This window comes from Pleurodeles waltl, chromosome 4_1, assembly GCF_031143425.1.
Source record: "Pleurodeles waltl isolate 20211129_DDA chromosome 4_1, aPleWal1.hap1.20221129, whole genome shotgun sequence".
In the NCBI taxonomy this organism is placed as follows: domain Eukaryota; kingdom Metazoa; phylum Chordata; class Amphibia; order Caudata; family Salamandridae; genus Pleurodeles; species Pleurodeles waltl.
This window is the reverse complement of record NC_090442.1, coordinates 853,469,599-853,491,895: the sequence shown is the minus strand read 5'-3', so window position 1 is coordinate 853,491,895 and position 22,297 is coordinate 853,469,599. Positions and strand designations below refer to the sequence as shown.

At 40.5% G+C, this 22,297-nt stretch overlaps 1 protein-coding gene across 2 annotated transcripts in view; it reads right to left on the bottom strand.

Annotated features, from left to right (window-relative positions):
• KITLG (KIT ligand) overlaps nucleotides 1-22,297 on the bottom strand; it is a 135,779-nt gene that overhangs the window by 20,791 nt on the left and 92,691 nt on the right. For both annotated transcript variants that reach the window (XM_069229613.1, XM_069229612.1), the window contains one exon: nucleotides 20,966-21,040. In XM_069229613.1, the coding sequence (XP_069085714.1) occupies nucleotides 20,966-21,040 (75 nt within the window). The remainder of the gene's footprint in view (nucleotides 1-20,965; nucleotides 21,041-22,297) is intronic.

The following is a 22,297-nucleotide window of genomic DNA, read 5'->3' as shown; positions in this document are numbered from 1 at the left end:
GGAGAAGCTTTGCATATTTCAAGGATAAGGATTAGTTAGTATTGCGTACTGCGTTGACAAATAGCTACTTTGAGGCTGTTTAAGAGTAGATTACTAAACGAAAAAACCCACTAAAACTAGATACCTATGGACTTGTCATGTGGTATTGAATTAGATCTATTTCAGTTGTATACAAGCTGAAATGCAGTCAGATTGTTTCCTATGCCAAATGTATTACACAGATCTTGAGTATGGGTAGCTATAGCATTAGAGGACGAGTGTACTACTCTATATCACAATAGTATTTGGGTGACTGCAAGCACTAAGGAGTCCAGCCATCCAGCATTATTACAAGTTTATCAGTGCCTCAATTTTCAGTTCAAATCATATCTGGAAATTTCAGTTTTCTGATAGATTCAAGATGTTGCAGCACTCTTATGAAAAGGTGGAAGGCATTCCTTAGTCTGGGACCCTGACCTCCTAGAGCTTTACCAGGTGTCATCATTTCCATTCATTCTTGCAGACTATTTGTTTATTGACTGATAGATTTATTAGTAGTTTGGGCCAACTTCACCCTTTAACTAGAAGACCAACTCCAGAACAGCTTATGCTTGATACATACAACTTTGAATGAACATACGACTTCTGCTAAGAGCATGATTAACAGCTTTCATGGTGAGGATAATGCAACCACATTCCATCTGGTTGAGGCCCAAGCTTCCTGCACCATCCTGCAAGCACTGCGTGACAGAAAGCCACCTATGAATATGTGAAGGAACAAGTGCAAATAGGCCGGAAGTTGTCTCAAAGTACCAGCCCTTCACCTCATCGTCCAATCTACGCTCCCCCTCACCTCATGCCGGCAGCTTTGAAAGCAACTTTACTTCTCAAATCAACACGATAATCAGAGAAACACATTTCTGAGCCTTCTTTCGCTATAAAATCCTTAACAACGCCAAAATGATCACTATTTTCAGGTGACATGAGCTCTGGTCAAGGACCAGTAGAACAACATTAATGTAGTACACAGTGGCCTCTGTAAACACATTGCAAGACTGTAAAGGGTACACAAATCAGGCAGTCAGAACATTCAGAGAAATAGGGGACCACTGGGCCAACTCCTATAGCTTTCCACTGGACCCTCTCGGAATTCATAAGTTCACAACAATAGTTATTATGAACAAGGCATATTTAGACAATGTCCTAGCTACCTTTAAAGACTGGCAGTCTGCTACAATCAAAGCCAGGAACATGCCCTCTTTCTTATCTCATTTGATTCAGCAATGTGCCTTTGAGACATTAAATTATTCCATTGTTGGCTCTTCCCAGCACAGGAATCTCCATTTGAATTCCATTTGTTGCCAAAGCAACAAATATGGGTCGCACAATTTGTGATGCTGCTTAGAGTCTTGGCTTTAAGAAAAAAAAGCAGTTTCCTGAATTAAGAAATGTTAGACTCCTGCTTCAACAAGAACATAACATTAACGTGAAAATGAGGTAAGGTTGCAGATCAAAATTAACCTTAAACCTGTTGGGCTAGCTGTAGTTTTCCTAATCCAAAAAAATAATATTTTGCATTGGTTTGCAGATCCAATTTTATCATCACTAACATTTAGGGCCTGATTACATCTTTGGCGGAGGGGGTTAATCCGTCCCAAATGTGACGGATATCCCACCCGCCATATTACGAGTTCCATAGGATATAAAGGACTTGTAATACGGCGGGCGGGATATCCGTCACATTTGGGACGGATTAACCCACTCAGCCAAAGTCGTAATCAGGTCCTTAAGTGAGCACGTTTGAAGACTATAGCTGGCACATGGCTGTAAAATGGAGCATTGGTCAGCGTGTGACTATAGAGTTAAAGGAAAGTGGGTTTGAATTGGCATCCATAAGGAACAAACAGCCTAAATACATGTTTATGCAAGGAATATTGCATAAAGTACCAGCCAAATCTCAATTGTGTGACTGAGTAAGTAACAGGAACAACATCTCATCACACCCCTGTTGAAAGAAAACGCCCTGGTCTCGTTTTGATTTCCGGATAACATTTAAAACGCTGACAAAACAAAATCATAATGCTTCTTGGCAACACAGCTTTGGGGGAGAGGAGACAGATCTGCTCACAAACAAAGAAATAGCTTCTAGGCTCGGCAGGTAAATTACCCTCCTCTTAGGCAGATGTTTTAACCAAAAAACTCTCATGGTAGAAACCTATTAGAGCGGAGCCTAACAATGCAATTAGAAATGACACAACATTTGTAAGTTGCACACATAAACCTAAAGTACTCCTTAGAATAACACACTGAAAAGGATTGTCCAACCAAGGTGCACAATATATTCGTCTGCTTTAAGGCATATAAACCATTTGTAGACCGAGAAGTACTTCAACAGGATATTTCAATTACACAGGAGCTCAATATTTTGGCCAGGATCTCAGCCACAACACTTTTGCCAACAGAAGGCAAGCAAGAGTAGTAACGCTTATAATAGTAATAGAAACATCCTTCCACACTTGCGCAGGACGATTTAGTGCACTAACTCCAAAAATTGGTGATATTTAGACATGGAGTGTCTTAGTAATTCTGTGAGACATGAAACAAAAGCCCACGTTCACTCATGTAACATACAACCTAAAGGAATTAACATGTTTGATCCAAATACCCGTGCAGGCAAAAAATGGCTTTAATCAGTGACCAAGTGCCAGAGCCTTTCAGAGGCTGGTAGGATTTTTGTGTGTCCCATATCTCCCTAGTGCTGGGTGCAATGCATTGCAAATTGCCAGCATGTCCATAAGGCAAGATAAGGCCGCATCCTCAGGACACCTCCTTTGTGATAGCACCAAATTAAAACATGCTATTATTTTGACTTTTTGTGGTAGTGTATGGCGAGGGGCCCAGCACGCAAAAATACTGCACTCAAATTCTGTGCACAATTACACGTTCAGAAACAATTCATTGTGATAAAAGGATCAGGGGAGAATCCGTTTGCCATCTTTGAAAATATTTTATTGGGTGAGAGTAAACAGGAGCTTAAAGGGGCAGGGTCTGGCTGGGATTTGAGCCCATCCTATTTTGCCAGCCACTGGCAGGGCGAATAGACTGGCACTACCCCCAGCCCTATTCAATGCCCAAGTAACAAAGGCTTCTGAAGCTGCTGCTGACTCCTGGAGGAGGTTGTAAATCCCCCGATGGTGCCGGAAGCCGAAAACCACCAAAAACGAGCTGGACGCCTAGCCTTTCAGGGGTTGTCAGTTCACTTTATGTAAACTGTGTGATATGAAGTCTTCACTAGGAGACTGGGCGACACAATGGCAACGTGCAGCTTGGCAAGTCTGGAAGAATACGCTGAACAGGGAACGATTTGCACAAGCGCCAGTTAAAACCTACTGCTGAGGCCACACACATGTAAAGGACTCGTCAGTAACAACCTAAACACGTATCACCCACTAACGGGCTGCACCAAACTTAATGCTGCAGCACACCAAAGAAAAAGCTGTAATCGTATTTTATGTCTTTCAGGAAAGAAGCCCGCGCCTCTTGCAATAGAATAGATAAGCAGAGTTGGCAATGCCATCATTTCCCGAGGGGATCATATAACCACATGTCAACTGCAGCTGAGCCCGTGTCAGACAAAGGCCTTCGAACAGTCCTGCAGAACTACAAGACACTGATATGACTGTGCAAACGCCCAAGTGACAACTTCCACTCCATTTGGGGTGGGGGGAAGTCTCTTGCTGCTTGATTTTCCTGGCCACATAAGAGACAGTCGGCATATATTTAAGATAACGACAAAGCAGTCATTAAACAAGAGAAGGAGAGTTATACAATTGTACAAAGAAATTAGAAGATAAGACTGCCTTTACGAATATTTAACTTAATCAACCTTGAACATTTTAAACTGTTCTTAGTCATTGACACCGTTTCTTAGCTGTAACATAAGCATGACTGAAACCTACCACCTTGCATTCATTTCTTAACGTGTTCCAAAAGTACGAACACAAGACAGATGCCTTGGGCCTTGCAGCAATGTGTAAAGAACAGGCAGACTGAAAACACCACCTGCCCTTATCAGACTACATCGACATAACAGCTTTCATTTTTTACGATTTTTGACCAAGTGACCAATTAAAATTTAGATCTTGGTAGGCTGGTTAACCACAAAAATTTCATCCATACAAAAAGAATAGTGTCAGAAGAAAGCCACTCACTCAAAAAGCACAGAAAAAACATCCAGGATACTATGCACATCAGGAGCCCTATTATACAAAGTGCCTGGGGTGCAACAGTCAACTGCACCTGTTTTTTGCACTCTACTGTTTTGTTATTACAGAAGAAACAGATGATTTTATCACTAATGCAGATTGTGCTGGCACAAGAGATACGCTGGTGCAATGAGGAAGGGGCACTCCCTTATTTACATGAGGGTGTGCCCCAGAACAAAGGAGGACCCCTCTGTCTTTGCACCTTGGCTGTATTACAGATATGGGCACAGAGTTAATTAAACTGTCAGAAGGTGCACAGACAGCGTGCCAAAAATGAGGTTGGGCACAGCCAATAGACGCCCACGCAGGTGCCCTTTGAACAGGAGGGAGTGAGTGCCAGGGACCTCCCTCATGCATATCTCTCTAAGCTGGAGCAGTCACACCCTGTGCTTATCTATGGAGTGATCTCTGCCTTCTTTTGAAAGGGAGGTCAGGTCCAACCCTGCATAAAGAGAGACCAGAGCTTCAAGCAGCCTGTCCACCTTCTACTAATACATCGTTCCCAGTGCAAGCTCGGGTTCGTGTCAGCACAGGAACAGCACATTTGCTGGGTGCCCTGTCCTGGGCTGTGCCTGGTATGTGCAGTTTAAAAAAAAATCGGCTCAAAGAGATGCTGCTATGTTCCATGTCCTTGGTGGAAAGTAAGATCGGGCTTGCTGCAAAACATTTTACCACTGAATTATGAAAGATAATTTGCTGAGGTGGTAGGTTATATGACAAGAAGTCAGACTGCAGTGTAGATACATCATCAACAAACCTTTTTACAATGCAATAATAGCAAAATGCAACAGCATTACATTGACAACGCATTAATTCAATGACAATACAAGAACACACCAAAACAAACAATACAAACACCACACATTAAAACACTTGAGTTACATTAAGATGTGATTATCTTGTGATAGTGAGGGTGAATAACGATTCGGAAAATACATTAATTTTTCTAAGGAGAGTGTTCGTTGTTAGTCAGTTTAGGTCCAATTTTCATTTGGAGAATACTTATATTTTGCCATTTGCTTCTTACAAGATTTCCATCTTGAACACTCAAAGCCTCACATACAAATGATGGGACAGGCACAGCAGCCGAAAAGAAGGGGGCCCTACTTCAAGGGACTGGCAGTAAAGGGGAAATTTACAAAAGCCAAAACATTAAACTAGACAACCATGAAGGGAGGGCTGGCTCTAGCATTGACTAGCAAACATAACCTCAAAGTATTGTGTGCATTCCCTAACACCACTCAAATTCAATATGAGAAGAGAGTCTTTGGAAGTCAATGTAAGTCCATATCTCCTTCTGTTTAGATTATAAAGTCGCAAATATAATGTAGAGCAAAACATTGAGCTGTTAACCTTCAAATATTTGAATTACTTTTTTTTGCTGTAGATACAACCTCAATATTGGTCTTATGATAAAAGAGCCAACTGGATCATTAAAACACACACACTTTGTTTCATGTAATCTCCCAAACGCATTCATGACTGCTTACAACCCGAGTGTGGAAGGTGCTATTGCCACCATCCATAGCTTGTTCCATGCGTTACAAGGTGAACACGTGCAGAAGGTAGTAATTCTAAGTATGTATTTATTTTCTCCAGCCAATGGAGAGGTTTTATATGCTGCTACCACCCAAATCTTTATTATGCAACAGCAGATATACATTCCTATTGCTTTCCAAAAGTACCATATCCTGCCAAATAACAATACTTCAATTCCGAGCAAATATAACAAAAATAAATTTAGAAAACAGATTGCCACATCACAGAAAATAGGCATTGTACATGCATGTGGGAAGCAAAGCAGTGAACAAAGTGTGCATATCTGGTATCATCCCATCTGCTCCCAATTGATGATACAAAGAAAATCTGCTTAGTCACCAGATTTGCACATTTACATATCAAATGTAGCTTCTGCTAATTTAAAAACATTTACGGAATCAGTAAATTTGTTAATTCCAAGTTCTACCTTTATTTCTGCATTACTGCTGTGCTATCTTTTATTAGCGAAATGCTTATCCAATGTTAGTGAAATGGATCTTATTCGTAAGGCACTTTCTACATAGCTTCCTTTAGAAAGAGACTTAAGGGTCGTTTCAACTACAAAATGGTGGGCGCTGCCAAATTCACATTTGGGAGAGCATGCATAGTTGATTACATTCCCAAATAGGCAGAGGTGGTACAATAAGATAGGGTATGTGCTGAATTACAGGAACTATGTATATCTTTTGAATTCATGTTGAAGATTTGTAAACATGTACTTCCCTACACTTCTAGGAGAGCTAGCTGGCCAGCAGTCCAATACATAGCAGGGAGGAGGCCTGGAAACAGGTACCCAGCTCCTCTGGAAACACCAGAGTGCCTTGCCGTTTCAAAAACGACAACCAAAACATTTGCTCAATTCACCCAGGAAACGACGAATCCATTAATTATTAAATACAACTTTGGTTCCATTGTAAACTTCTATACATTTGTATGAGAGTTTTTTTCTCTTACATAGTATGTATTACGACCATTTATGTCACATTCCTAGGCTAAATGTTTTCTGTGGCATTTAAATCACTGCCTGCCTCTGCTGATCTTGTGTTTCACCCCTTTTCATTTTATTTCTCGTTTTACTTCAGGTTGTGTATTGTTCCGTCTGTAGGAGCCACGAGGCTAAGTTAATTCCTGGCATTTGTTGTGCAGAATCCATAACAAATACAATACACACAGACAGGGCCGGCTTTTGGCGTGGGTGTCCAGGGCGCCTAGATTTAGAGGGGGACATGCCAAGCTGACATTGCGAGCTGCCTTGAATAATGGTTTCATTCCAAGCTACCTGTCCAATTCATTACCTCCAGGCTGGCTAAAAAATCTTGTTTTCTTTTCTTCCTGTAGCATAGTTCCTATTACCTTTACCTCACTTTTCTTTCCTTCTCCCTTACACCCTTGCCCCCTCCCAATGACTTACCCCCAGCTTAGCAAATGACTAGGTAATTTAGGTCAGGGTACAGGGGCCAAATGGCTGTTCACATGCCCCGAGATATTCAGCTAGGACACGACCTATGAACATAAACGTCCCCTCTACCCAGACCACCAATGGCGAGGATCACGAAGAGTGCCACATTTAGTTTCGATCTGGGCCCTGTCCAAGGAAAGGCCGGCCCTGAATGCATGCCTCTTGTTGCAGCAAACGTTTCCGCAAACCTTCACAATTATATCATTTTGTCTGTTGTCCATTTCTGTAAACTGCTGTGCAACTCTAGGCACGTCACCATCTGCACTGTGAGAACTAGCAAGATTAAGGCAAGCTCACTAAAAGTGTGTTGCATATGTTTGCTCATGATTTGAACACAGGGACTAAAAATTAATTAGCAGCAGAGTATCAACAGACCCAATGACTAGGGTGTGCAACCCACTTCCAGTGGATTAGAGTAGTGGTTCCCAACCTGTGGTCCGGGGAACCCTGGGGGTCCGCAAAGCCTTCTCAGGGGGTCCACGAGAGCCTAGAAAATTAAAAAATATGAACAAATATTGACAAATTATGTCCCCAGCTTCCAATAAAGACTCAGGCGGGGGTCCCCAGATTCCCATGATGATTCAGTGGGGGTCCCTGGGTTCCATCAATGTTAAAGTGGGGGTCCACAGAAGTCAAAAGGCTGGGAACCACTGGATTAGAGTAAGAGAACAGGCAGTATAGTGGGGTACAGTCCCTACTGGGGAGCCTGCAATGATATTGTTTAAGAAGGAGCAGCACATGCACGTAATTCCCATTATATAAGTAGATTGCCACTTATTGGCGACTACTTCACCATTTCCATGTCTGCTGTTACACTACAGGTGTTATTTGCTGTTGAGGTCTATTATTCTGTGGATGTGTTGCTACTGATTCACCATTTTGCAACATTTTTTTCAATTCTGGTATTGATTCCAGGCCCCAAGTTCCATTCCACACATTTAGAACTGTGCATGTGATAAGCAGACTCTTCCCTATAAAATTAGTTTCTGATGAGCTCGTTTGACCTCTCTACTGAAATATGCTCTGCCGTGATCTCGCTGGATATCCTTATCTTGTGAGTGAACTGTACCCAGAAACACCCTTTGTCTCCTCTGTCAGTGCAACAGTTTGTATTCTAAATTACCACACTTGGACAACGTAGAAAATCCTGAAAAATAGTTTTGCTTAAACCAGAGCACATCCCATACCTCAAGTTCTCAAGGTTCCAAATTCCAAGTGCTTGCTCTCCTGGCCTAGGTGCCTCTAGGACTTGGTCTGGTTTGCCCATTATAATTCTTTTAAAACAAAACAGGATGCAAATGAAGAAAAAAAATGAAAAAAACACCTTTTAAAGCTACTTGTGCATGCACCTGACAAACTTGAAAGCTCTGCTTACCAGCTTTCTCCCAGTTTCCAAGTCTTGAGTCACACAGTAATTCGCAATTAGACTTGCCTGGCATGTTCTCTACCTTAGTGAAGCCAAGCTCCCTATCATCCAGTCAGGCTATTGAGGAGTAGTTAGAGTCACTAATTTCTTTTTTGTGTTTTCATTAAATAGTAATCACCGCATAGGTCAGCAAGCCTTGCCCTATAGTTGTCTGCTCCTTCCCCACACTCATTTTCAGTTCCTGCGAGTGGTAGTAGTTTTCATCTTCAATTGAATAGATCTAAGTTTTCAGTCAATAAAAAAAACAGGTTGTGAATTGCTTGTCCAGTCTCGCCGTAAATCCCACTAGTGCACTACAGTATATTTCGTGCCATCCCATGATCCATTTGTCATTCGAATATTTACGATTGTTAGACGAATGCAATCATGAACCTCACCATATATCAAAGTCCCTTCAATGGGTTGAACTGCTATTCAACATACAAGGTGTTTGTGTGAACATTTCAACAAACGGTCTGTTCACTATTTTTGCGTTTCTTCATCTTGCCAGATTTTGCAATCAATAGCAAAAAATGTATTTTCACACTCTAACACCAGAGGAACGAGGTGAAATCAACCAGGTAAAATCAGAACAGAAAAACAATCATTCTGTAGTTCTTTCATTGCTTTTAGCAGCTATGGGCTAACCTTGTAAGGCTACTACAAAAAACAATTAGTACACGGTACCAATGCAGAGTAAATTACTCATCTACTCAAACCTTCCTTCAGTCTCAAATACTCAAACACATCTACGTGCAGGCAACAGGACGATCTGGGTTTTCTCTAAGGAAATATACATAAATGAACTCTTCTCTGAGTAGCAATATCCTCAGCAGATATATTATAGTCTAAGATCCTCTCCCCACAAACTACACAGTTGAACGTAAACAAATGGCAAATGTCTCTGTTAAAAGGGAGAGCTTTGGGGGTGTACCTGGTACACTTCCTCATCTTGCGGTCTCGATTTACGTCCTCTCCTGCACAGCCCCGCCATGCTGCAGAGACAATGAAAACGAGGCTTCCTCCTACTCTGTGTGGCTGCTAGAGAGAGGTGGGAAGGATCGTAGTCTATCCCAAAAATTGGCTGTAGGGGTAACTGTGTGGTGTCTGGCCTTCAGCCCTTAAGTGTTGGCACGGACACCCCTGCAGTCCTTGCACCACTTTTAACAGTAAAAGTAACAAATGCATTTCCAAAAACCCTTTAGCTGATTGCATGATGTTATCATTAGTATCCTATTATGTTCTAAGCACGTTTTTAAGTATATTATTTTTGGAGTATCTCCTGTATTGTGTCAGGTTGCAACGTCTCTGCATCGGAACCAACCCTTACTAACCTTAGGGCTAAGGGTTCATCTTCTAACCCTAGGACGCCGGTACATGACGCAATTGGGAACATCAGTTACCTGTGCTGCCACCCCTCCCTCCCCAAAGAATTAAAATGTTTAAAAACTCACAAATCACAGGTCCTACCGCCATCTAAAGTCTTATGAACTCCTTTAAGTGCGACAGTTTCTTCAGGTATCAAGATGCTTCAGAATGTAACAAATCTACTCCCAAATTCGCCTTAGATGTGCCTAATGCATTGGCTGCCGAGCATCACTGAAGAAATATTAAATTTCAGTTGTAATAAGAAATGCCCATTAGTGTGTACACAGTACTTGAGTTTTGAATGTTTGTGTTAATCAACTCTCCATACAATAACAAGGAGGAGGATTTCCTTAAAAATTCAATTCACCTATTGTAGAGAAAAACGAGAGATTTGATTAGAAACCTACACATCTCTGTTCATCCGTCTTCCAATTCTGTAAATGGACTGTGCGAAGCTCTAAACCTCTGCCCCAGACATCTATGGATCAATAAAACCTGCAGGATAAAGCTCTGATGCTTATACTGGACACCGGGGAAGTCAATTAAAGTCATCTTATATCGCTGCATGACTGAGTTACTGATGTACAAAGCACTGTCATTATCTGCACTGACGAAAGATTAACCTCTTCCTGGAAGGATCAGGTCAATAGTGGAGCCAACCAGCAGCTTGCTGTGCATCACTAAACAACGTTTTGCTGTACACTTTCATAGCCGAATTAAATATAGTATTGTGGACGCATGCTTACAGGCAGATCTCGTCACAACAGCAGATGGTAATTTTACCCAACGCCAAGGGTAAAGGGTGCAGGAACACCCGTAGGCTACTTTACACAGGCAGCAAAAAACAGAGGGCTGTTTTTCTCTGCTAGCAACACAGGCGAAGATGTGCGATAGACCATTCGGACCTTGTTGGTGTTGAGCGCCAACATGGAGGGTTCTGAAAGGACAACTGGTGTTAGATGCAGGGACTGCACAAGCCAGAACGAAGGGGGAACCTTGTCACCAATGAAAGGCGCACAATTGTGGTTTATACACAGGAGACATGTGTACTGGCTACTTAGTAGTGACATGGTTAGTATTCAGATAGTCCAGACTATTAGTGCATTAGGTTTGATGCACAATATTTATTAACAAAGAGCTACAGTAGGGCTAAGCCACAGGACTGGATTTGAGAAAATTATCTTCGAGCTGCACAAAAAATACTTCGAACTCAGCAATTTCAGTTTATTGCTTAATCAAGCTAAACTCTCCAGGGCGAGGAAATAAAACTCTGGTGATATTACATGTCTATCAACAGAATGGTGGGGGTGTTACTCAATACTGTATTGGATCAGTTTAATGTAGAATCGAGTGGAGGAGGGGCTTTTAAAAAGTCCAATGACAAATACCATTTGGAAGACTTGCTACAACAGTACCACCCCCACAGAGTGGTTTACGGGAATAAACTGTCCTTTACTTTTTGGATTATTAAATAACTTAATCCTGAACACGAACACTTGTCTAGCCATTACAGTGGCCATATAAATATGAATTGCCCTTCTACAGCTAAATGCATAGCTTAACTGTTAACCAAACAACAGACTGTGTGAATTAACTTCTGATGTGACATAAATCAGAAATGCTTGTAAAAGGTAAGTCACAACAGTTTTTTTTGTTTTTTTACCAAAGGTCAAAATTAGTGCAACTTTCCTCAGAGAAAAAGTGGGAGGGTAAACGCTCGCCTTTGGGACCATTTTATGATGCAATATTCCTGAGGATGAAACATGAAACATACCACAGTCTACACCAATGATGGTCTTCTCTTATGACACCACCAAGAGAGGTACCACCCATCAAAGAAGAAGGTCAGGGCCATGGAAATGTAGTTAGTTTCTAGGTACAATTCACTATAAGACATGCAAATATCATCACATAAAGGTACTGTTTAACAAACTCAAGAGTAAAGTTCATGATATTTAGTTTAGCCCCTCCAGAGTTATAGATGTGTTTCAAAACAGAATTTATAAGTAAATGGTAATACATTTTCTGGCAAAAAAGGAATCAGTTCCTATCAGATTTAGCAAGTAAGAAGCTAGGTACTTATATGACGTCCGATTGGCTACTATTCTTGCACCCGAACCACACATCCTAACAGATTCCTCAAAAATTTCATCTGGATGCAACGTCTCTCAAAATGGTGGCCAAATGCATGGTTTGTGCCCGGACAAAATAATATTTGCCTTCATCAAATGAAAACATGGACAATGTAGAAACAGCAAGGCAATCACGAATATGTTGGGAGGCAGCATGGAAATGAGAACAAAAGAAAAAAAAAACTTCAAACAAATGTCTCAGACAGGATTTCAAATCACATACCCAAAAGTACCTGCTTTGAAACCATTATAAGTGTTTATAGCACTCCACAAAAACTCAATCTAATTTTGTATTTAAAGAATTTCCAAATTAATGTAAATAGTAACATTGACATCGTGGTGCAGGAGGTTTTGGCTTATTATTGTATCATCCTATATGATTGATCTGCCCTGTTGAATTAGCAAATGCTATGTGTATTTGAAGATAACATTCCTACCTGAATACTTTGATTATTCCAAATATTGTCGAAGAATAACTTACTAAAAAAAAAAATCCATCTTTAGTCTGCTTGCGTCATATTCCAACATCTCCTGTGTCAAGAGCCACCTTTGTAAAGTAGCACTCATGTATGATGTTTATTGACTGGCATGTAGAAAGTAGGTACATCCAAAATTACATTTAGTGAAAAAACAGCAGGCTAGCAGATCGTCCTGCTTTTATCCGGAAATATCACTGTGCAGCACAGAGAGGTACACATGAAGGATAGTGTATTACAACTATAGGGCCATGTGTATAAACTCAATCCTAGGAATGCCGTTGCTTAAAAAGCCAGTTGAGGATTCTCTGCTGTCTTGGCCTCAGTCCTCGCCCAATCTGCATAGTCATAGACTGCACACTTGTGGAGGGCAAATTCATTAAGAATTGTACAGGAAGTTTGAGCGTTTTTGTACATAGTTACAAAAACACCAGGAAAATAACTGAAGGGTCACCAACTGCAGAATTTCAAGTGCAAAATTTATATGAGCAGCACAGCTTACACCTAACCATCATGAGCACAAATTTAACTAAGATATCCTGCACAAGCCTAAATTTGTTGTACCACCAGCTTACTGAAACAAAATGGCAAAAAACAAACATCCTGATGTGCACAATCGTAAGCAGGGTGGTTGGATTATTCACAGTGAATTTAGAGTCACATGCAAATAAATGCTGCATAAAAGTTACTGCTATCAAGTGCGGTGCTGCGTCACTCCACCCATTCCACTGTCCTGCACCATCAAGTCCACACAAACGTACAGAGCTTCTTCGTAGTAAAATATTTTGACATGTCTTTAAATGGACGCGCTCACGTCATTCGGTTGTATATGCATAAACTAATTAGTTATTGGGTACATACACTGGGTGGTCTCATTACTGAGGTGTGTTTTATGGACGAGCTGCTTAAAGAATAGTCCTCTGTATTAAGGATAGCCTTAAGCAAGTATGTTAAAAGGGGATTTCTCTATATTGGCTTTTCAATTAGCCATTTCATTTGCTTTTCATTTGAACAAAGACTCCTTGTGGTTCATCCTGATCAGACTTGCCCTCACCAGGGCAGACTGGAGGCCCCACAATCGGAACTAACTGGAGGTTTTAAAAACACAGCACCAGCTCAATGCAACCCAAAACAAAAGGAATACATAGCCCTGTGACAGATACACGCCCGCACGAGTAAACATTAATTGGATGGTCTTTGCATCTGTGGGTTTAATTAAGTAGTTTGCACCTTTCTGGCCTGCCACACAATGTTTACCTATCCGATGGCACAGTACCAGTCAGTTTCCTGCCATTGTGCCAAGAAGTGTGGATTAAACTTATTACACAACACTCACATCAATATTTCCCTTTACCTCAGACTTGAAGCCTTCTTTAACAGACGGCCATGGAAATATTGGTAACCATGCTGCAAGGCAAAATAACTCATTGTACATTTAGTCACCAAGGCTGTACCATATTGTTATAGCGCCTTCAACAATCTGGAAGTAGCAATATCATTTCCATTTTGGGTCACAAAGTCAAGAATTCAAGCAATGTGTACAACAGTAAAAGGAAGCTTACACAATGGTCCTGGGTATTTCAATATGAGGAATATCAGAACCAGTCTGCTGGCTGAGTTTGGCAAGCTGATGGAGGTTATTCATTATTGAATTAAGTATCCAAAGTGCCACAATATTTCTCTAAAGCATTCCCTCAATACTGCTCTCAGTTAACAAATATAATCCAATCTTGAGGTATTCTCCACAAGATAATTAACCAATAGCATTTAAGAAACAGAGGGCATTGCCAGCTGGAGCCAAATGGTCAGCTCCATCATCTCCCGCATTAGAAAGTATTTAAGGACAACAAGGACATGGTCTGTGGCTAGCTCACTCACGCCCCCTTGTGCGTCCAGAAGATATGTGGGGGAGTGGATGAGCACAATAGGTGGTGAAGCTAATAGCGTTTTTAGAGGCATCAATGTCAATGCTTGGGGCAAAGACATTAATTCAACAGCCAAGAAACCTTGAAAAAGCTCAAAACTGACGTACAGGGAAGGGCACTGCCCAGTGTAAATAACTGGTTAGTGAAACGGGACACCTAACCCAGTTCAAGTACCTTCGAGCATACAAATACTAAAATATGTTTGTGAACCAAAGCTAGTCATAAGAACCAGTGCCTCAGGAGGACTTACCAAACAAAATCCCCTTTCAGTTTACTGAACTCCGAGTGTTCTAGGTTTATGGGATGGGATAGTAGTTCATTAATTTTGAGGAGAGCATTCTTGATGACTCATTCAGATAAGCCAAGTTTCGCAAAACAAATGAACACCACTTCAACTTAGTGAGGTTTGATCATTTACAGCGTAGCAGCTCAAATTGCTATGAATCCAGTCTTTCTGCAGGTAATTAAAAATGATTAAAGTTTCAAGTCATGCATGTGTACTGTGTTTTAGCCAAAAAAGACAATCTACTTCATGTTAGACCATCACTAGGTTATGTGTTTTAGCCAAAAAAGACAATCTACTTCATGTTAGACCATCACTAGGTTACCCAAACATCATAAGTTCACTATGTCCAATTGTGAAGAAATGTTTTCAGCTCATGGGGCTGATCTTAAAGCGTATAATGCTCGCAATACGCGAATGTCACTTCCCGGTAAATCGTAATTGGGTCTATAAGTTGACTGTGTCTGAAAAATATGACCAACTCATATTGCAGACTCACATGCGCGCAATACTTAAAATTTAGAAATCTGAGAATTAAAAAAGATTACAAGAACACCAAACTTGAGCCCGAGAAAGAAAATACATGCCATGCCAACGAAAGCTTCACAAAATGTCTTACATCAAAGCACGGACATCTTTAGAATTTTGGGAGCCCTGGACCAAACGTATTTTTGGGGTCCCCATTCGGAACAGCTTTGCGTTTATGATCCTGTTTGACCAGCTCACTGACAGGGTTTACATCTAATATTCAGGGAGAGTGACGTTGGATTTTAATATTTTAACACAGCAGCAGCTGACTAATATTACTTCAAACAATAACTGTGACACTCTCCAATTTTTTATGTGAGGTCTTGTGTTGATTTAAGATAAACTTTTCTTATGGATGTTGCATGAAAAACACATTTCTTCTGCAAATTGTAATAGATTCTCTTACTTCACCCACAATAAAAATAAATTAAAGGAAAACGTTATTTACAACAATCTGTTTAAGATTTAGTCAAGGTAGGCAGGTCAAGACTCTACAGAACAGAGCTGGGTCTCTCAGCCCCCACACCCCACCCCGAAAGGCTGGGTCCCTGGGACACAGCCCACTTTGCCCATGCCTTAAAACGTCTCTGCATCAATGTGAACGATTAAACGAATTTGTAGAGTGCACATATAGAGCAAACTCCACAATAAGGAGGGACTAGAATAAGGGGACTGTAGTTCTAGAATGGAAAAGTGGGGAGGGGAAGCAGAAAGCGAAGCAATGTGCATAGGAATAGTAGACAATTAACAATCTAAAGCTTCTCTTAAGAAGCAAGGCCTTGAGACTTTGTGAAGTAAGTGTAGGCCAGATGGCTCCTGAGTACTGTGATCTGAGGGTAACAGAATTCGAGGTGTCATATTCCTCATATCGAAAGAAGTGACCAGTCAGTAATGGCTGCCTAAATGAAGAATTCTGATAGAAACATTTCCTTGCTTAATAGTCAAGCAGCAGAAAAGGCTCAGAAGGGCCTGGGCACCTTCATGATACAGCCCAGATGCTTAAGATGCTTAATACCAGCATGACTGTGCTCCATCTGGGAGTCCACTGCTCGTGTAGTAAAAGGTGATGAAGCATTTGAGAAGACCAGGTTGATTTGGCATAGTACTTAATCATTTTAAACACCAAACTTTATCCACAGTGTCACAGGCTTGAATGAGGATGTTTGTATAATAAAAAAAAAAAAAAAAAAAAAAAAAACACAACACCAGGGATTTGTAGGTTTTCTGGCAAACAGATGAAAGTGGATTTCAGTGCCATTTCCAGTTTCTTAATTTCATATTAAATATGGACCTCTTATTCCTTTTGACTTCTTGTATATTACTATAACAACTGAAGGCTCAAGGGTACTGAAAGGTAAATGGCTCTACCATTGAACTAAACCAGAGCACCTGCAACAGCGCCATTCTTTCACCAATGGCCACCAATGGCCAAGAGCAATCAATTAAAATGAGGAGATCAGTGAGGAGTGCAATTGGGATTCGGATAAACACTCCCCTATAACAAAGTGATGGCCTTGACGGGGATCCACAAAAATACTAGGGTTGGTCAAGTGACATCACACATCCTTTGAGAATAGTGCAGGGTTGACACCCTAGAACCTCAACATACTCTTGTTTACTGCTGAGGGACTAGGTTAGGGACAGGGAGTGGAAACTATATAAACGAACCATGGTTTACTTTTGGCTCTTGCTCGTTGCCTCTTGAACCAGAGATCTGGGGTCAGTGCCAGAGGTACTAAAACGCAAGCTGTGGAGGCAGGGAATCGAATAGCAGGTGCTACCCCTAATTGACGACAGCTGTAGAAATGAGCAAATTTGATAGGTTCGATTACGTGGTATAATAATTTGATTTCCACTGCATGTTGAGCTGTACATGCCATGGCGTATTCCAATACATCCAAAATTTCTTGCAGACCTTGGAAAGATTCAATCCATTATATAAGTTAAAAGACCTGATAATTTTTCAGAATGGAATCCTAAATAAACAGGTTATAAAAGGTCTCAAGTTTTTTTTTTTTTTTTAAACTAAAACCACGAAGAGAGAAAGAGAAGGCTTTTTTGGATACAACACCTGCCTCTAATCCATCACACAGAAAAGGAAGCAGTCCCCACTCAATCGGGTACTTGAGCCTTTCTCAATGTCTCCAACTGTTTTGTATGCTGGTCTACTTGTGCCTATTTAACTACCTCCATTCTGGGCAATTCCATGAGTCTAGTATGAGACAGCTGTAAGAGGGGGCTAAGGAGGAATCAAGAGGGTGACTCTCATTGACAAATGAGGGACAACAGGAGGCGCCCACCCCCCTACAGACCATGAGGAACAGGGCCTAAACAAACCTAGGTTAATTGTTCTGTTATGAGAAGAGGAAAGGTAGTTCCTTTCCCTTATTACCACATATGAATTATATGACAGAGATCGCCAGCAGCCCTGAAGAATGCCTGAGACCCGATTAGGCTTTAAAAGGGGCAGAAACATGTTGGCGTAAGAAAGGTACACAAGTGCCATAATACCCAGTGTTGTCCTCCCATCAATGCTTTATGGTATTTTTTAAGCATACCAAGGGTACTGCCAAATAAAGAGTAATCTTGTGGGTTACCTGCAGGTAATTTTCATAGGCATAACTGGATACATTTCAGGGATCCAGGTAAGACTATTTCTAAGAACTCCCTCAAGAAAATTCTCCCTTGAGGTCAAGTCTGCCCTGGTAGTACTAACTTAACAGGATGGGGTGAGGTGGGAAAGGATTAAGCATGCCACATTACATAAATGAGCCCACCTCATCCAATTCTTGGAATAGCCCCAAACTGTAGTAGATGCATAAACATAAGTAGACCAGTATACAAACTAGGTGGAGAGATTGAGAAGGGCTCAAATACCTGATCAAGCAGGGACCCCATCCTTTTGTGTGATCAAGCTTTTTACCCCTTTTAGATACATGCAAGGAGATCTAGGGCTAAAAGAGCTAATTCTCCTGATACGCATTATCCCACTCCTTATTTATATACCAGGCTTCTATGGGTCAGCTGCCTCCCATAGTCACACCTGACACAAGCAATAATTGTCACCCTATTGAAAGCTATGTGCAGAGGTAAAGAGCCTATCAATACCATCCATTCCTTTAAGCTTTGCCCATGGATAAGTTGACTTTGCAGCGCATGGTTCAAGCCCTTGCTTAAGGCAAGTGGGACGAGAACTGTGCAGTGTTTCTGGGGATCCTACAGATCACAACATACCGAGTGGTATGCATCATGTTTTTATTGTAGAAAAAGTATGAAAAAAGCAAAGTCCCAGTTTATTTCTTCACTGAGGAGCAGTTCGAAGGTGGTAAGAGGAGGCGGTGAGGAAGGGAATGGCAGTTCCAAGGTGCTGAATGCGAGACTCATTTGTGATTGACTTCAAATACAACATAACATCAAAAGAAACCTTCAACCTACTCCATAACCCACAACTTGTTTACTCACATATATTTAGTAAAAAGTTTTAAATTAACATGTTATGCCAAAATTTGTTCACTCACATCTAGCTCGCATCATATGAATTTTGTGCTTCATTTTCCCATGGAGTAGGTTGAAGTTCTTTTTTTTTCATAATGCAATACTGCATCAGGGTATATACAATGACGATGTTTATGCCTTACTGGCAGTTAGCATTCTGCAGATGAGATTACAATGTTGTCCTAATCAGTTATTTGGACGATCATGTTTTATGCTTAAGATTTATTCTATTGACTCCATGTACATTATTATACATATTGTTATTTGATATACAGGTGTAAACTGAGCAATATTCAATTGGAAGCTGCAACTAAGATGGTGCTGACATTTACTGGCATGTACACTTGCAGGGGTAGTTTATGCCCCCCCCCCCTCTCCACCACCATCATCCCCCTCACAGGGGGACTAAAGGGGAGGGGCAGTGCCTGCGGAGGGCATGGCCTCCACATATAAAGTACACCACAAAAGGGTGATATTACCTAAAAGCAAGATATTTGAAAAAATATATCATGTAAAGTACAGAGGTGCGCCATTATTTCAATAAAGTGTTGTCAAATAAACAGACAATGAGAAATTATTGCACGGAAGCTAAATTTACTTTTAGAAATGTAGATCAGAAGGTATATTTCCACAACAAGCCCTTGACAATGGGGTGGAAGCAGGGGCGGCCTGACTCAGTAGTTGAAAACCAAATTTGAGGAAAAATAAATCAATTTGACAAAAGTTAAATGAAACGAAGTAATCATTTGAGTGGACCTTATTTTCCTCGGATGAAAATTATTTGTTAGCAACTCTACAGACAGCGCTTCGGTGAATGTGAACATTTAAAACTACGAAATTACAAAAATAAAATGGAAACATTTTGGGAGCGTGGGCTATGGCTTTGACATTCCTAAGTAAAAAGTACTTCACATCCGCTCATAATAGGGGAAAACTTTACACACACACAAACTTTTAATCACTTCATAAGGTGATCAAAAGTGCCCTTTGTTAAACTGCGTGCAAATTTACAGCTCGGTCGAAATGACAGTCTTAGTTGTGCAACGCCTTTAGGCACGCTTTGAACCTTAGTTGGTCCTTTAAAACAAACAGGCACGCTTGCCCAATCAGAGCAGTACACTAAAACATTTTGAAAGTATGCACTCTCTGTGCAGTGTTTATGCTACAGGCTGACAAGAGTTCAAGATTGACAGACATATGGATCAAAAGGTCGCCTACTTCAGGGCCCCTAAATATACATTTTAAATAACAACACAACAAAAAAGAAAATTGCCTAGTGTAACTTTCAGCTTTGAGCTGTTACTGGAGTTAATTGGGGTGTTTTTTTCCCACAGCATTAAGTACATTTTCGGAAACCAGTAAGCTGGCAACTGGATTAAGTATAAACTATCTACAATTGGTGAACTACAACATACACCAAGTATATAGCAAACCTGCCACAGAGTAGTACCGCATTTGCCTTAGGATTTGACTACATAGAAATACAGAGAGCACAACCTTTAAAGTGTATGCTTACGAACAACACATTTCAGCAAGAGTCATTCTGCTGGAGCATAGGCATCAAAGCATTTCCATATTTGATTAGATTGTTATGGGAATCTTATGTGATGGTAACAAGAAACAATGAGAATCCGGCTATCCTCCAAGAGAATACAACGGTCTCAGAGAAGGAAAATGTATTGTTTATTTTGAATCACCTGACATTGCAAGGTTAGTTTACATGCCACATTTTACAAAAAATACACATTTAAATTTGCCTTTCATTTTACGTAGGCAACTGTGCATTTCCAAACTAAAAGTCCGTTCTCCGATTTAAAGATATGAATGTGTTTACAGCTCTCTAGCAATGCTGCTGCTTTAATACCTGTAGAATGAAAGATACCAGAGAGAACAATAAAGATTAAACTACAGGCAAGCTTTTGTAAAACACGGCTTGGAACGGCTGTAAACCAATTACCAGAACATGTTTGACAGGATATTAGTGGCAGTAACATTCTGGAGTTACAGTGTAGCTTCCTCTGGTGGAAAATCAACAAAGAGCAACAACACAAAAAACAAATAAATACAAATTACACCCGAAATACTTGAGTTTTGTTTCCCTGTGTACTTACTTTCATTGACATTCCTTAGACGGCTGGGCATAAAAGAAAATTTTGCATATGGTTTTGTCACTGAGATTGTTGACGCTAAAGAAGAAAAAATAGATACACTTAATGGATGGTTTAACATTTTGAATAAATACAATGGCAAGATATTTATGCTACTTCTATAGTATCAATTCACTTTTTCAGAGGGAAATAGCTGAATACTGCCAGAGACTTGAAGTACATTGGTTAAAAGGTCTATAAAACACACGAGCAAACCTTAAACCCCAAACATTTAGTATGAATAGAATTTAGTTAGGAAAGTTCTATATTTCCTAACCCTTGACCGAATTGGTTAATCGGACATACGCTTCCCCGTAACTACCCATTCTAAAAAGGAGCCCTCCACTAGGGGTGTTCAATCTTGATCCACTAGGGACGGGCTCATTAAAATCCGCAGACAGCCAATGACTACTTACAGGACTTCTATTAATTAAAAGCAAGTACATCCCATGTGGACATCCTGAAAATGTGGTATGGATCTGGCTCTCCTAGATCACTGCTTGATTTCATTGTGCTGCACAGAATACCCAAGGATAAATAGGACATTAGAAACTACATTTTACCCCTTACTTTTTAACACCTTCTCTAAACATTCCTTTACTAGTCCTCCTCTTTCTCAAGAACACCAAGTCGTAGTGGGCTCTGAGGGAAAAGCCATCAATCCCAACTGGCAAGTCTTAGAAATACTGTGGAGATTAGAAGACCATAAAAAGTTGAAGGTTCACATATGCAGAGAATTAAACCTACTAACATCACCACATTACTTATCCATTTCCCACTAGTCACGGTTTGCTTTCTTTAATAAGCCAATATACCACTCCATCTTGAGAGTTAACAAAATTTTAATCTGTTGGACAACCAGCAACTGAATGAAAAATATTGTTGAAGAAGTTCTAAAGGTTCTACACTCAGGCCAAAGGATGCAAATGATAGTAAAGGATTGCCTAGGATAAAAAACAAAAAAAAGATATATATTTAAATAGGATGCCGTGATCTGCATACTGGTTCCAGCAGTGTGTCAGAATTTGATTATTTTTCACCCAAAATAAATTCTTGGAGGTGGTAGAGTTGCTTTCATAATTTAAACCACATGCATTTTCGATATATAATGGGGCAATCTACTCCATCACATTAAAATGTATTTAGGGTTCCAAATTTATTCCATAACATATTTACTGCCCATTCTTTTAGGGGGTAAATCATACAATATTTAATCTATTTATAGCTCCGGTTATTAATTTTCAGGCAAACGAGAAGTTGGTTTAGGCCAATTCTTTGTCATCTAACATCACAGCC